The 16,165-nt window shown below is 39.0% G+C and overlaps 1 protein-coding gene across 6 annotated transcripts in view; it reads left to right on the forward strand.

Annotated features, from left to right (window-relative positions):
• Nucleotides 1-16,165, forward strand: part of LOC120533201 (RAB3A interacting protein (rabin3)) — a 115,706-nt gene that overhangs the window by 85,086 nt on the left and 14,455 nt on the right. For 5 of the 6 annotated variants that reach the window (XR_005634457.1, XR_005634456.1, XR_005634455.1 and 2 more), the window contains 4 exons: nucleotides 11,176-11,271; nucleotides 11,635-11,712; nucleotides 12,481-12,684; nucleotides 15,947-16,075. Coding sequence is in view for 3 of the 6 variants with exons in the window: in XM_039759956.1 (XP_039615890.1) it covers nucleotides 11,176-11,271; nucleotides 11,635-11,712; nucleotides 12,481-12,684; nucleotides 15,947-16,075 (507 nt within the window). In the remaining 3 variants the exon portion in view is untranslated. The remainder of the gene's footprint in view (nucleotides 1-11,175; nucleotides 11,272-11,634; nucleotides 11,713-12,480; nucleotides 12,685-15,946; nucleotides 16,076-16,165) is intronic. The other variant, XM_039759958.1, reaches the window with a different exon arrangement.

The raw sequence follows: 16,165 nt of genomic DNA on the forward strand, positions 1-16,165 counted from the left end.
TTGCTAAACTTGGCTGATACATTATTGTTTTTTGTTTTTTTTTTTTTTTGTTTTTTTTATTTATTTATTTTTTTTTAAACACAGCTTTAATTTCAAACTTAGCTGTTAAGTATGTCTTTAGGGATTTCACCTTACCTCTTGTCTCGATCAAGTCCACGGTTGTGGTGTAGTCAGGTGCCTTTAGTCAACATACCAATGCGGTTCTTGTCTCTGATTTGCTATGTTACCCAGAGCGGGTCAGCTAACTTGCCTTTGCTCCAACTCTAAAAAGATGGATGTCAGCAATTGTACTTAGTACTGCTTTCATCAAATTGCTTTAGATAAAAGCATCAGCCAATGTATTGCCTAATAAAATTATATTGTTGAGCCTCTGACAACTTGCTTTTTTCTTGTATGAGAGGCTGGGATTTCTTGCCTCATGTCAGCTTTGTTTCCCCTCATTTTTGCAAGTGTGATGTGGTGAAAGCATTTGGATAGTTTTAGTCATGTTCATAGTTAATCGTTCAATTAACTTATATTAGGAGTTTAAACCAATTTTACTTTATTGATCATACGAGATATAGACTTGTTTGACATGCTGTTTACCTAAGTAAACACATGACAGCTGTACTTAAGCTACATGTCACATCATTTTCACATCTGGGATTGGATTAAACCCATTTAGTGAAAATGAAGAATGCTCAAAATGGCTTGGTTTAGGAGTGTTGTGAGCAAAAAGGTTATGCAGTTTGTCGCATACAGTGAGGTACTAATAATAATAGATAAAAGCAACTTGCCATATCTGCAAAACAGAGACTAGACATTAAAGGGTTGGTAGCAGTTAATTGTTGATAAAAAGGGAGTTGTACCGTGTTAGCCATTATGGATGTGGTGAGAAGTCAAGCAAAATGACACCTTTTATTGGCTAACTAGAAAGATTACAATATGCAAGCTTTCAAGGCAACTCAGGCCCCTTCTTCAGGCAAGATGTAATCAATTACAAATTACTAAATGTAATCAATTACAATTAACCAAATGTAATCAATTACAATTCCAAATTACAAACTGTCTGAAGAAGGGGCCTGAGCTGCCTCGAAAGCTTGCATATTGTAATCTTTTTAGTTAGTCAATAAAAGGTGTCATTGGGCTTAAAAAGGGCAAAAGAAACGGCACCCAAGCATACAAGAAGGTTTGCCACACAGAAAGAAAAAAAAAAAAACTAGGTTTTGGAATCAGTCCGTCCATCTCTAGTAATGGTCTGACTTCCGGTGAATGTGGGGTTTTTATATTGCTAACCCTGAAGGAAGCAGAAACAGAGTCACTTGTCTTCAGGCTGGCGAGCGTCTGAACTGCAGATGGAAAGTGAGGTGCCGGTAATAGGGTTTGGGGTGGTATTACTTATGACTTGATAGCCCTGAAGATGTCTGCTCTGCACATGTGCGTGTGACAGTGTGTTTAAATGAGTTTAAACGTTAGCATGAGCTAGGATACCACTTTCTTTCTGGAGGCATTATCATACTCCATGTAGCCAGAGCCAGTAAGCTAGCACTCGCTGCAAGCCATTGGAGTGTGCGAACAACCAAGAGTTACATCACAGTAATGGGCCAAGATTGACAGGTGAAATCAATACTACAACCGACAAAACACTGGGAGAGAAAGGATAGAAAACCCAGAGGAGCAATGGATAATTTGAGCATCAAATGCTCTGTCAGAAGGTCCGCATGTTGGGCTCATTTTAAGATTCAGAATTGTATTGTAATTGATGTTCACATTTACTTGAATCTAAGCATTTTGGCTACCTTTACAGGTGCATCTCAATAAATCAGAATAGAAATTAGAATTAGAAATAAATGCTTGAAATATATCACTCTGTGTGAAATGAATCTATATTTGTTTCACTTTTTGAATTGAATTACTGAAATAAATTAACTTTTCGATGATATTCTAATTTATTGAGATGCACCTGTATTTTTGCTGTCTAAATAGCACAGTATGTGACATCAGGAGTCTGACCTGACTTTTCCTTTCTGAAGACCCATTTTTTATTGGAAAGAACAAAGATCGCCCAAGCTTTGATTGTAAGCTTTGATGTATGGTTTCTTTTTCCACTGCAGCAAAGATGTTGTCGTTATTTGCAGGGGGGCCGTGGCCTTTTGAATGATTAGGTCTTGGTATTCCCCCAGCATGATAATCCATCTTTATAAAGAGGAAACCTCAGCATCTTTCCTCCATCTAGCACTCACTCACCTATAAGAACAAAATTTGCTTGGTGGAATTTGCCATACTGGTTTCCTTTTTAACAGAATAGGATGCAGTCATGGCAGCTTTCCACTATCCGAGTAATCCCAAGGGAGCCAATAATGTTAAAAACAATGCATTTGAATAAAAACAAAAGGAAACTGTCATTGAAAAAACAAAAGAGCATAAACTACCAAAGAAGAAAGACAAAATCCCACTACTGCTCTGGGCCTTCATATGTATTTGAACTCCTGTCGTTCAGGTGAGGGGCTGAATTTTTTGATTACAGCTAAAACGCTACCATCTTACCTTAAATACTTACATTTTGTAATATGACATTGATGTTCATCCCCTAATTTACCATTTTTCCTGACTCTAAAGCTCTGACCTGAGTGAGCTTTAAACCACCAGAATGACTAATTGGGTGACTTATGTGTAGACTTACCAGCCCCTAAATTCTTTGCACCCCTGAGCCTTATGTAACACTAAATGTGCTGGGTCTTACCAGCAGGGAAAATAAGTATTGAGCGTGTCAATGTTTTTCTCAGTAAATATATTTCTAATGGAGCTTTTGACATGACGTCGGTATCAACCCAAGTAATCCACAAATACAAAGAAATCAAAACCAGGAAGTCCATAAATTAAGTTACGTGTAATAAAGTGGAATGACACAGGGGAGATAAGTATTGAACACACTTACTGAAATTTATTCAATACTTCATAGAAAAGCCTTTGTTTGCTAATGAGAGCTTCAAGACGCCTCCTATATGGAGAAACAAGTCACATGCATTGCTCAGGTGTGATTTTGGCCCATTCTTCCACAAAAACTGTCTTCTATGAAGTCTGATCTTCAGTTCTTTCCATAGATTCTCAGGTGATTGACTGGGCCATTCGAGCAGCTTTCGCTTGCCAACACCCCTTTTCTGTGCTATGCGCCAGCCAGTTTGTGTCTCTGCTGCTTGTGTTGTGAAGAGGAGGGCTAAACGCACCCCAAGGAGAGACAGTTGCTCCTCCAAAACCCCCTCTTAAACGGTGATACAATAGGAAACAAATACAGTTTTGTTTTTTAACTTCTTCTTTCCTCAATCAGCTGCTGGCTTACTGCTGCTGCCATGCCATGTGATCTGCATCGAATATTTAAAAGCCTGTACAGTAGCTGTCCTTTTGTCAGCTACTCTTTGTCATTTATTTCCGGCCCCAGCGTGGTTATATCTCATGGCACAAATTCTTGTCTCGTGGGACGTGAGTTCTTGATATTTTTTTAGTTTATAATTTAACAATGAAATAATAATCTGACAACATCACATTAAAGTTCAATAAATACTAAACCCCTACTTAAGAAACATAATCTCAACCCCTCAGCTCTTAAAAATTTTAGACCCATCTCTAACCTGCCTTTCTTAAGTAAATACTGAAAAGAATGATACCAAACATATATTTGTAGGTTTTAAAATAAGACTATTTAAAGGGTGACAAAAAAAAAAAATGACATAAAAACCTTCCACAAAATCGTTGCACTTTTAGGCTTAGGATTTTATATATAGAGAGTAGATCAGTCCTGAGTTTGAGTTAATAAAGTGAAACAATGAGGTAATGCCAGTTCACCTTTAATTAAAACACTGGGTATCGTCACGTCCTGCAGCTGCCATTGATTGAGAAGAAATTTACTTCCATGTTCTTACTGTAATAGAACTGTAGTAGAAGCCTCATCTCACTAGGATGTGTTACTAAAGGCATTCACCTTCTTCTTTGATATTTTTAAAACATTTTTGCATACTGTTTCTATTGTGAAAATTCAAAGTTAGACATTTCTAACTGCAGTGTAATAATGAGCTTATTGATTGAAAAGCTTCTTGTGTCTTCAGTTAAATGCACAAATGTCTGCCTACTCTAATGGGTCAGACTCCTCCATTTTTCAATGCGAACTGCTCTGTGGCGCTCCATTACAGCATGTATCACCGTCCCCGATTGCCTCAACATGACATAAGTATAAGAGGCCTTCTTTTAGCTAACACTTAATGTCGGAATTATCTTTGACTTGTTTGGGAGACGCCAGCACCATTTCCACAAATAGTAGGTTGCTCATATTTTATGTCTTACCACTTGAAATTTTGTGAACACTGCAGCCTTTGTGGTACTTAGCACATAGTGCTGTTCTGCTGCACAACCCAGTGGCTATTATAATACAAATATTTAGGTGCAAAATAAGACAAACATGTCCATTTTATAGAAAATAGATTGACATGATGTTCAACTTGAAGCTACAAAGAAGGATTTAAAGTTTGTAATGATGCTAAGAGTTTCTGCACATAGTAAGCATATGTAACTGTATTTCTTTTTCTTTTATTTGATACTTTTTCTTTATAAATTGAAGTGCATTTTAGAAAGAAAAGTATAATGAGAAAATCAGGAAGCAGACAAAATAAGAAAATTGCGAATTGATAACATTTTCTACACCCTGATCACCTGAGTCGCAGTGAAGAACTCTTGGAGAAAATGAAAAAGCTTAAACATAAAACCACTTAATATAAAGTTTTACAATGAAACATTGCATTATAAACTGTTCAGCATGTTTTGTTGAACAAAGGTATCTCTCTAACTAAATTCTCCAAACTCTCAAAAAATGTTTTAATTGATTTGAATAAAATTTGGTGACATTATAAATAAAAGACAAGTCGGCAGGCCTTTTTGTCAGTATTTGTTGATGATAATGCTCTCGTGAGTGTGCTATTCTAAGACACCGCATCCTTTGTTTGGTGGGTGCACAGAGAAGAGTGACTTGCCGCTGTATGCAGATGAAGGCAGCTGCAGGAGTACACAAAGAGCGGCCCTGACCAGTAAGGTGGACAAACAAGTGAAGAAGTGGCGGTGGTCTGCACAGAAAAAAGAGACAGGATGGTATGTGGTGGGGGCTATGAAGTGGAAAGGGGAATATTCAGGAAAGGTAAAGTAAGACATGGTTAGGTTAGCAAGCACACTATAAAATTCCAGCTGGGGTTGTCAGGTAGAGAGAGAGAGAGAAACGCAGGAGGAAGTGGTTTCCTCGTGTGAAAGACAAGCTGTGAGTGACAGCATCTGTTTAAACACTATTTGCTTATCATTATCTATTCTAATGTTATATTCCACATAATCTGCAAAGCAAGATGTAGGCAGCAGGATGGTCGCGACTGGATCCCCCTGTTCCAAGCGTGCGATTCATTTTACTGTTTATACAACACATGGCAATAAATCGGAAATGAACTGATTACACTTTTTTTGTTTTGTTTTAATCAATGCAATTCCTTACATTTTTGAAAAAGCCAATGCTGTTGTCCTTCTGCATATTGTGAAAGTTCATAATACCAATCTACAATCCGTGTTAAGCGCTTTTTGAAGTAAGAAGAACAAAGAGGAAACAAAAAAGAAGGGGTAGAGTCAAAACATGATGGAACAGAGTGAAGCACATTTTTTTCTATAGCTAGTGAAGGGTACTGCTTTTCAGAATGTGATAGAAGGAGAACATGGTTGTACTTTTGAGTAAGTTAATTAGCTTTTGATTTTTTTTTTTACTTTTGTTGGTAGACATTCAAACAAACTCACAAGATAATGAGGCAGTACTCATTTTAGGCTTTGATGCCAATCAATCATGATGTGCCACAGACTGAAATTTTATTTATATATAAAATATATATACAGGGTGGTCCAGATCTAATTATGCAGATCCAGATCGTCTGGATGACTTTGATTTATGCGGGGACGATTCTAGTTCGGCGCGAAGAAGATTCTTCATGTCATCAGTTCGCACACTTCTCGATGGTCCGGGATTTTTCGGGTGATTTTCTGTGTAATAAACTTAATAAGTTACAGCGTAATAAAAATTGCATAATAAGATCTGGACCACCCTATACTGTGTGTGTGTGTATATAAATGTATATATCTATCTAGTATATAATAAAACACTAAGGTCTGTGTGTCCAGTCCCACTGAGAAATCTGATTGGTCAGTTTCTCTTTGGTGACGCAATAAAAAAGGAAGTGCGAGTGTTAAATGCGTGAAGAGGAGTAAAGACTAGTGAGGCATGCTGAGAGAGTCGCCTTCAAAGAAAACAGGACAAGAGGTGAGACATTGGCATGCAGGGATACGCTCGAGAAAGGGAGTGCCAGTGAAGAGATGTTCACACATGATAATACAGAGGAAAGGTGCTGAAGATGCATGTAGGGCAAATATATATATACTGTATATATTTTTTTTATTAACTAATTACAGGTTTGATTGTTTTCCAATGATCATCAACAAAATCCAAGTCTAGTTACTTGAAAAAAATCGACCTACAGTAGCTTTACTTATTAAAATATTTGAGTTATCAGTTCACATCTGCTTCTTGATGGCAGGCTTTCAAGATTTTTGTTTGTTTGATTGTTTTTTGATGTACACAAGGATTAGGCACCTAATAACATTTTGGCCTCTACTTGTTGGAAATTTCATGTTCTTTGGCACAGGCTCTTTTCCCATATATTTTGCACCACCATCTTCGTGTGTGGGAACTTACTGTATACATCCTAAAATATTCCATGCATGCCTAAAATGTTTTCCATTCACACATACATGGAATGTAGCGCCTCCATAGCAGATTTGCATGTTCAGAACTACTTTCATTTGGTTAAAACAGCTAATGGTGAATAAAAAATGTGCTAAAATGGTAAAAAAAAAAAGTATATTATTATTGTGAAGCTAAACAAGCACTTAAATTAATCACAGTCTAATCTTGTAGTCCAGTCTTCCTACTGTACAACAATCAGAACAACTCATTTTATAGATGCCAAATTAATGATAATCATTGCCTGTTAACTATGCAAAAAAGGATTTCAATTTCAGTCATTTACACTGTTATAATGAAATCAGGACCTGCAGCCATGACAATTTCTCTTGGCTTCCACTCTTAGGGTCACATATCTTTATCACATGTGAAGCACGTGGCTTGTGTCAATGTTTGTGCAAACCACAGTAACACCAACTCTTGTAATGTTAAGTGCCAGGCAATCGGATGGCAAGAGGCGCTTATACAGGCCTTGTGCCAGGTCTCTCCCACAGCTTTGTCAAAGCACATATGGCGTCTTGAACTGCAAGTGCCACACCCTCGTATGGCTGTTATTTTAATATGACTGTGTTTGGAAGGAGGGGATTGTCTGTTTGCTTGCAGTTGTAGCCGCTTTAGGCCAGAGAAACATGGGACATTGGTTTAGTGCTCCAGGCGCAAAAGGTCAGTTTCTGGTCTGATCATTTACTTTAAATCTCAGTGAGGATTTTCCTCCAGTTAGCCCTTCTAATGTAGAGAATTGGCAGACTTGTCCCAGGTGTCCTTTAGAGAGATAGTGAGCACCCCCAAGGTGGCACAGGAGGAGATTCCAGACCAGACAGGTAGGAATAGATGGGTCACGGTCACAAGGCGTAAGGTAAGGGGTGCACACTGTCCGGGGACATTGTCCCCACAATTGGAAGTGTCTAACCGTTATCATATCCTTACGGAGCTGGACAATGACTCTGATAATTCTGAGGTGGTAGGCATGGTTGAGGAGCCCCAACGGGCCACCTCAAAACCAGTTCCCAAAAAGAGAGAGGTAGTGATAGTTGGGGACTCAATCATTAGGGGGATTGAAGCACAGGTGTGCTCCAGAAAGAGAGAGAGTCTCGCACGGTGTGTTGCCTTCCGGGAGCACAGGTGGGAGACCTCCCTGGAAGGGTGGATAGGCTCTTGGCCAGAGTGGGGGTGGATCCAGTTGTCATTGTCCACGTTGGAACAGATGACATACATAAGGGTAGTCTGTCAGTTCTGCGATCCAAATTCAAAGAGTTAGGTGCCAAGCTGAGGAGCAGAACTGACAAGGTAGTCTTCTCCGAAGTTCTGCCTGTGCCACGCGCCAGTCCAGGTAAGATTGAGGAGATCAGAAGGCTTAACATGTGGCTCAAATCTTGGTGAAGGGTATAGGTTTATGGAGCATTTGGACTCCTTTTGGAACAGATGGGACCTGTTCCGCCGTGACAGGTTACATCTGAACCGGAGGGGCACCAACGTATTGGGGAGGCGTATGTGTAGGCTAGTCGAACAATAATGGAAACCCTACATAACAAAGATGGGGATGATTGTAACATAGAGGGATACACATTTTTTTAGGAAGGATAGACAGAACAGAAAAGGAGGTGGGGTTGCTGTTTATGCCAAACAGGGTTTAATTGTAAGACCTCTTCAGCTGGATGATGAGCCCCATCTTAGTGAGGACATGTGGCTTCGCCTGAAAAATATTAGGGAAAGAGTATTTTGTAAGAGCACAGATGCAAAGACTAAAATTGTTAAGTTGAACTTTAGTAGGGCTAATTTTGAGCAGATGCGACAAAGTCTAAGTAGGATAGACTGGGATAAGCTTTTAAATGTGGAGACAGTCGAGGAGCAGTGGAACAGGTTTAAAAATGTTTTACATGTAATGCAGGACAGATACATACCTAAATTTGGAATTAATAGGAAATAAAAAAAACTCCACGGTGGATTAATAAAGATTTAAAAAAGAAGTTGCAAAGGAAAAAACTGCTGTATAAGGCATATAAGACTAATGACTGCAAAGTGAACCGTAGCGTGTATGAGAACATGAGGGCAACCATTAAGAAGGATATCAGAGAGGCTAAAAGACAGTTGGAGAGGAATATAGCAGATAAGGCGAAAGAAGACCCCAAGAGATTCTTTCAGTATTTTAGTAGTAAAAGAACAGTTAAGGAGGAGGTCAAGTTCATCAGGAATAGTAAAGGGAATTAAAAGATACAGACAGTGAAATAGCAGATGCCCTAAACTTACATTTTTCTGAGGTGTTTACAAGTGAGCAAGTGGATAACCTGTCAGAGGTAAACGCAACTACTAAGGAGGTACTGAGTGATTATAGAAATTGTAGATTGAGAAGTGCTGCTCAGATGAAATCAAACAAATCACCAGGACCAGATAATATTTATCCTCGTGTTCTTAAGGAGGCTAGTGAGTACAGATATAAACCCTTGACACATATTTTTAGGAAGTCACTGTGCACTGGAGAGATTCCAAAGGACTGGAAAATGGCAAATATCATCCCATTATATAAAAGGGTGACAGGGCAGATCCAAGCAACTATAGGCCAGTAAGCTTAACAAGCATCACAGGAAAATTAATGGAAGGAATTATTAAGGATAAGATTGAGCAACACATGACAAGGACAGGAGTTATTCTGAACAGTCAGCATGGGTTCAGAAGGGGGAGGTCGTGTTTTACTAACATGTTGGAATTCTATGAGGAGGCAACAAAAGGATACGATCAAAGTGGAGCTTATGATATTATTTATCTGGACTTTCAGAAAGCATTTGATAAGGTGCCACATGAGAGGTTGGGCATCAAGTTAAAAGAAGTGGCAGTTCAGGGTGATGTTTTTAGATGGGTGCAGAATTGGCTCAGACACAGGAAGCAGAGGGTGATGGTGTGAGGAACCTCATCAGAACTGGCGATGTTAAGAGTGGTGTTCCACAGGGGTCAGTGCTAGGGCCGCTGCTATTTTTAATATATATAAATGATTTAGATAGGAATATAAGTAACAAGCTGGTTAAGTTTGCAGATGATACCAAGATAGGTGGATTAGCAGATAATTTGGAATCCGTTATATCATTACAGAAGGACTTGGATAGCATACAGGCTTGGGCAGATTTGTGGCAGATGAAATTTAATGTCAGTAAATGTAAAGTATTACACATAGGAAGTAAAAATATTAGGTTTGAATACACAATGGGCAGTCAGAAAATCGAGAGTACACCTTATGAGAAGGATTTAGGAGTCATAGTGGACTCCAAGCTATCAACTTCCCAACAGTGTTCAAAAGCCATTAAGAAGGCTAACAGAATGTTAGGTTATATAGCGCCTTGATCTGTCGAGTACAAGTCCAAGGAGGTTCTGCTCAACCTTTATAATGCACTGGTGAGGCTTCATCTTGAGTCCTGTGTGCAGTTTTGGTCTCCAGGCTACAAAAAGGACATACCAGCACTAGAAAAGGTCCAGAGAAGAGCGACTTGGTTGATTCCAGGTCTACAGGGGTTGAATTATGAGGAAAGATTAAAAGAGTTGAGCCTTTACAGTTTAAACAAAAGAAGATTAAGAGGTGACATGATTGAAGTGTTTAAAATTATGAAGGGAATTAGTCCAGCAGGTTGAGACTGCTATTTTAAAATGAGTTCATCAAGAACACGGGGACACAGTTGGAAACTTGTTAAGGGTAAATTTCGCACAAACATTAGGAAGTTTTTCTTTACACAAAGAACGATAGACACTTGGAATAAGCTACCAAGTAGTGTGGTAGATAGTAAGACGTTAGGGACTTTCAAAACTCGACTTGATGTTTTCTTGGAGGAAATAAGTGGATAGGACTGGCGAGCTTTGTTGGGCTGAATGGCCTGTTCTCGTCTAGATTGTTCTAGAGAGAGACTTCCAGTAAAGCATGTGAGCGGTGAAGTCGGGGGAAATTCTACTTCAAAATCAAATTGGCACTTTCTTGGAAACTGAGATTGTAAAAAGTTGTGACATACGCAAGCGTTGTCTTGAAAACAAGGCTATGTTTAGTAACCAAGAGAAACGAGCCAAAATAATTGCTAAGGAAAAAATCTTTTTAAAAGGGAGTTCATACATCTGTCCTGTTGCTTTTTATCAAAAGGTTTCACTGTTGAGCCAAACACCCAGGTTAATGTGGAATTTATTATAAACTCCATTTTTTTTTTTTTTTTTTTTAAGCTATCCAGACCTATTTACCTGTACAGAGTAAGTTCTGCCTTACTCATGTGTGGGCAGCAAGCTGACGTTTTGGCTCACTAGCAGAGCTCTCAAGACCCCCCAGGTCCTCCTGTATTATGCAGTTTAAGACTGACAGAGAAATAAGGCATTTCCTTTTTTATTTTTGTTTTATATTTTATTTTATTTTTAAGGAACTTAAGTTAAAAGACGAAGAATGTGAAAGACTTTCTAAAGTCAGGGACCAACTTGGGCAAGAACTGGAAGAACTCACAGCTAGCCTTTTTGAGGTTTGTTTGGCTTCTTCATCAAAATGAGCCACTGAGTTTCTGTAAATGAGCACTTAGATCCCGTAGCGTTTAAGGTGCCTTGATGCTTGAAACCAACTGTTTGGCTTTTTTTTTCCTTCCTCCTAGCTTCTTTACTAGTAAAGCTTGATTGTCCCTGTCTGGTTCTCTGTTTGTTTGTTTTGTTTTGTTTTTTTAATCCTGTTGTCTTGTTGAGACGCACTAATATTTTTGCTGGGTGAGCTTCCAATGGTGGTTTGGTTTTTCTTTCTGTCCTTATCAGATGTTTGGACTTGATGTAAATGTGCTTAGAATGACAGTTGTTGGTGGGTTAAAGCTGCCTTTTAATTCCCCTGTGTTCCCCAGGAAGCTCACAAAATGGTGCGAGAAGCTAATATCAAGCAAGCGACAGCAGAGAAACAATTAAAAGAAGCTCATGGCAAGGTAAGCCTCATAGAAAACGGTGACGGCTGTTTGTTTGCTTAGTCACTTCAGAACTTTACATCTTTCCTCCTCTGCGTAAACAATTAGTTATTCTTTTGAAGATCTTTTATCCTTGTAAATAAATCTGTGAAATAACAAACTTTTCAGAGTGACGAGACAATAACAGGAATCGCCTTCCTCTCTCAACTGAACCTCTGGTCTCCGCATTATGTTAGCGGTTGAGCGGACTGGGCGGCCTTCACCTCCAAGCCTGTTAAATGCTTGTGTTTGGTTTCACTGATAAAATGTTGAATGGTGACCATTTTAAACAAACTTCATTCACTAAGAACAATGTAGTGTGCTAGTCATTTGAACATTAAACAGGAACCTGGCAGTAATGTCAGTTATCAAAGCTTTTTATCTGTTTGCAATACTGTGAACATTTTTAATTGTGAATAAAGAATACGAGTACAAACATTTTGTGGTATATTTCTGTTAATTTGATTAATGATAAGATTGACATTGGAAATGCACTTGATTATATTGGCAATAGCTAGGCATGCCCCTTTCACACTTGACATTGTATGACGTTCTGAAGTAGTGGTATTAATATTGTCACACGTACAAGTAAGAGCAGTCTGTTGTGACTCGGACAATACAAGGATAACGTATCCCATCATCTCTTTTCCAGTTTAATGCTGATACATGCGTTTCCCAGACACATAACCAGCATACTTATGAAATATGTGGAATTTCAGATTTTCACTTTATCAGTCTCATGTTTTTTAGATTGATATGCTGCTGGCAGAAGTGGCAGCTCTGAAAACGCTGGTGCTTTCCAGTTCCCCAACCTCCCCTACAAAGGATATGCCACCCACGGGCAAGGCACCTTTTAAAAAGGGACATGCAAGGAACAAGAGTACCAGCAGCGCCATGCTAGGGAGCAACCAGGAGCTCAGTGTCATGCAACCCATTGTCAAAGACTGCAAAGAGGTAAGTCAAACAATCCAGCCTTTCATGACTATTAGCCTTGTTACATGATGGGTCAAGATAAACAAAAAAGAGCTAAACTATCTATATGTCTTTCTATCATATCTGTCTATATATATTGCCACTATATATATATATATATATATATATATATATAAACACAGTGGAACCTCGGTTTGCGAGCATAATTTGTTCCGGAAACATGCTCGCAATCCAAAACACTCATATATCAAAGCGAATTTCCCCATAAGAAATAATGGAAATTCAAATGATTCGTTCCACAACCCAAAACTATTCATATAAAAAGGATTAATACAAAATATAAAGTAAAATACATAATACAAATTAACCTGCAATTTACCTTAAAAAGAATCATGGCTGGGGTGAGTTTCTAAACTCATGTGGAATTCCACCCAACGGGACGACACGCTGAAGAGTGTCCCAAAGCAATCGCAGTCTCCCAGCGCTGTAGCAGTTCGCCGTATAAGCGCATCCAAAAAGATCAAGGAACATTATAAAGATCCCGCTGCAATAAATAATAGCGCTGTTGCTGTTTCAAACTGAATAAACTGGTGTTTATTCAGCTGGTGTTAAAGTACTGAGACTCAGCTTCGTGTTTTGGGGAGCAAGATGAGGACTCACACTTCACAGCACACACACAGTCACAATGTTGTAGTAAACAGAGAGAGGCGCTGGGCGAGCGAGATAAGAAGAGAGAGAGAAAAAGACGCACTGGGCGGCGGCGGCGAGATAAGGAGAGAGAGAGAAGACGCGAGCGAGCGAGCGAGATAAGGAGAGAGAGAACCACCATCAGCTCAGTTGTGATCCCATGACGCTCAGCAGACAAAGTGTATCCATACTGCTCGTATTGCAAGACATCGCTCGTTTATCAAGTCAAAATTTATTAAAAATTTTTGCTCGTCTTGCAAAACACTCGTAAACCAAGTTACTCGTAAACTGAGGTTCCACTATATATATATATATATATATATAGCCACTATATACACATGGCGGTCAAAAGTTTTAGAACACCTCAGTTTTTCCAGTTATTCTTCAAATTTCTCACTTTCTGCCGTGAAGAAGAGACTTTGTCCAGTCTGCAGTAGTCCACAGCTGGTATTTCGAGGCCCCATTTTATCCTTTAAGGAATGGCTTTCTTCCTGCAACTCACCCTGTGAAACTTGCAGCACAAAGTCTCCTCCACACAATAGAAACTGGCGCTTGCTTTGCCACTGTTAAGCTGTGCTTGAATCTGTTGTGCTGTGAGGCGCCTGTCATACTAGCTGGAGACCCTCAGAAACTTGTTTTCCGATTGGCTTGTGACTTTGGCTCTGCCAGATTTCTTCCTATCAGTGTTTCTTCCAGTTTCCAATTGCCTTTGGATGGTGTAGGACGGGGGTCGCCAACTCCGATCCTGGAGGACCACTGTGGCTGCAGGGTTTCATTCTAACTCTTAATGTGTGACCTATTTTTGATACTAATTAGCTAATTTTAATTGACTTGCTCTTGAAGACTCAGACCCCTGAATTGTTTCTTTTTCCTTAAACAATAAGGAGATGCAAAATGAGCCAAAACAACTGGTGTTCAAAGTACAATATCTGAAAATAAAGAAAGGTGAAGGTCTCAGGAATGTAGATCTGCTCAGGTCCCCTAAACATTTTAACAATCCTGTTAGAAAGAGAAAATCAACAAGCCACAGAATGAAAGAACGGGTTTAATTAACAACAAGAATCAGCGCCTCATTAACCAGTTGGTTGGAGTTGGAGGCCCTGACTTAGTCAGCCTTCTGTTATTGCATAGTGCAAAAACAGAAGCCCTTCCGTAAGAAACGTCCACTCACATATAAGAACAACGCAGCTGCACCTGGTGGGGAGGGCTTCTGTTTTCTCCGATCTGAGTTCACTTCTGTTATAGCGTGTCTTTATTTGAAAATGGCGTCAAATTGGAGATTGTGTGTCTGGAAGCTTAAACAGCTGCACAAGGCATAAAGGAGAAAGATGGCACCATTTGAATACAGGACGAAGTCCGACGTCATCCTGCCAATCATCTCTCCTTCAAAGAAACAGCACGGCTTTCAGAGCTCACCAGTGCTACACCGTCCAGATCTAAACACTAGCGTGGTGGTGTATGTGCCCAAAAAAAGTCTAACAGCATTCTCGTACCATTGTTCGCGCACTAAACTGTCAGCAGGTATTTTTCCTGGCATTACACGTGTAATTTGTGAGCATGCCCTTGACGATCAAACAGAGGAAGCTCTGCAGTATACTTGTGACTTTATGCAGTAGGAAGATAAGTAAATAAAGTAAAACTAAAAAAAAAAGACGCTAACTTTGACAAGTACTATACATTTATAGTGGCTGTTACAGACACAAATCAAATGTATGCTTTTATTGTATAATATTAACAATAAGAACAGCCAACTACTCAAAACGTTTATTTTGGGAGATGTTAAGACTCGAACCCACAACCTTCTGAATTGGAGTCAGCAGCTCTAACCAGTATACTACCCGAGAAGTCAGGACAACACGCAACACTAACCTGATTTCTTTTTCTTCCGTTATAGTAAAGAGCACATTTGTTCTGTTATATTTGTACCTTTTGTGAAAGTGTTTCTTTGATATTTGGAATTCAGGCTTATACATTATACACTCCAGGTCTACATTTTGTCAATTATTACTAAAACATGAAAAATGTTTCTGTTTCAACGATGTGTTTACTGTGCATAGATCGTTGTAGACACGGAACACACATGAAATGCAAGTGTTCCAAATAACGATATAGTATTTATGAAAGGTGTCATTTTGCTTGACTTCTCACTCTATACAACTCTAACTAACTGACACGCAGGTAAACAGACTTGAGCTGAGAAAACTGTGCGGGGTGGGGGATGTGATAGCAGACTGCTTGCTTTTTGCTGCTTATCAACACATTTAAAGGACAAAAGATGCTGACGGAGAGGTGAGAAATGTTTTAAGGTGGGACGGATCTACGAGTTTTTTTGTAGGCTCTGGTAATTCTAGTGTTAATCATATACTCAAGGATATACTGGTAGAAAGTCAGGATAAGCATCTTTAAGACTTCTCCACATGGGAGAAACTGGACTAAAATACCTACGATATGACTTTAGCGAACCAAGCAAACTTCATGGACTGTACACTCATTTTTTTTAATCTGCTTATTTTCATGTTTGTTTCACAATTTTATCAGAAGCTACGCTTTTAATGTAAACTTAAGTATAAATATGTTTTATATGTGTGTCTTGCAGGTTGATTTGCAGCTTTTTAATGAATTCAAACAGTGGCGAGAGGAGCCAACCCTTGAAAGAACATGCTCATTTTTAGATCGCATTTACAAAGAAGACATTTATCCCTGCTTAACCTTCTCCAAATGTGAAGTAAGATGCTAGTTTTATAATTATTACCTGCATCATAAGATTGTACAAATGTAATTCATGCAGCGTTCAATGTCTGCTGTTAAAAGATTT

Source organism: Polypterus senegalus, chromosome 8, assembly GCF_016835505.1.
Source record: "Polypterus senegalus isolate Bchr_013 chromosome 8, ASM1683550v1, whole genome shotgun sequence".
In the NCBI taxonomy this organism is placed as follows: domain Eukaryota; kingdom Metazoa; phylum Chordata; class Cladistia; order Polypteriformes; family Polypteridae; genus Polypterus; species Polypterus senegalus.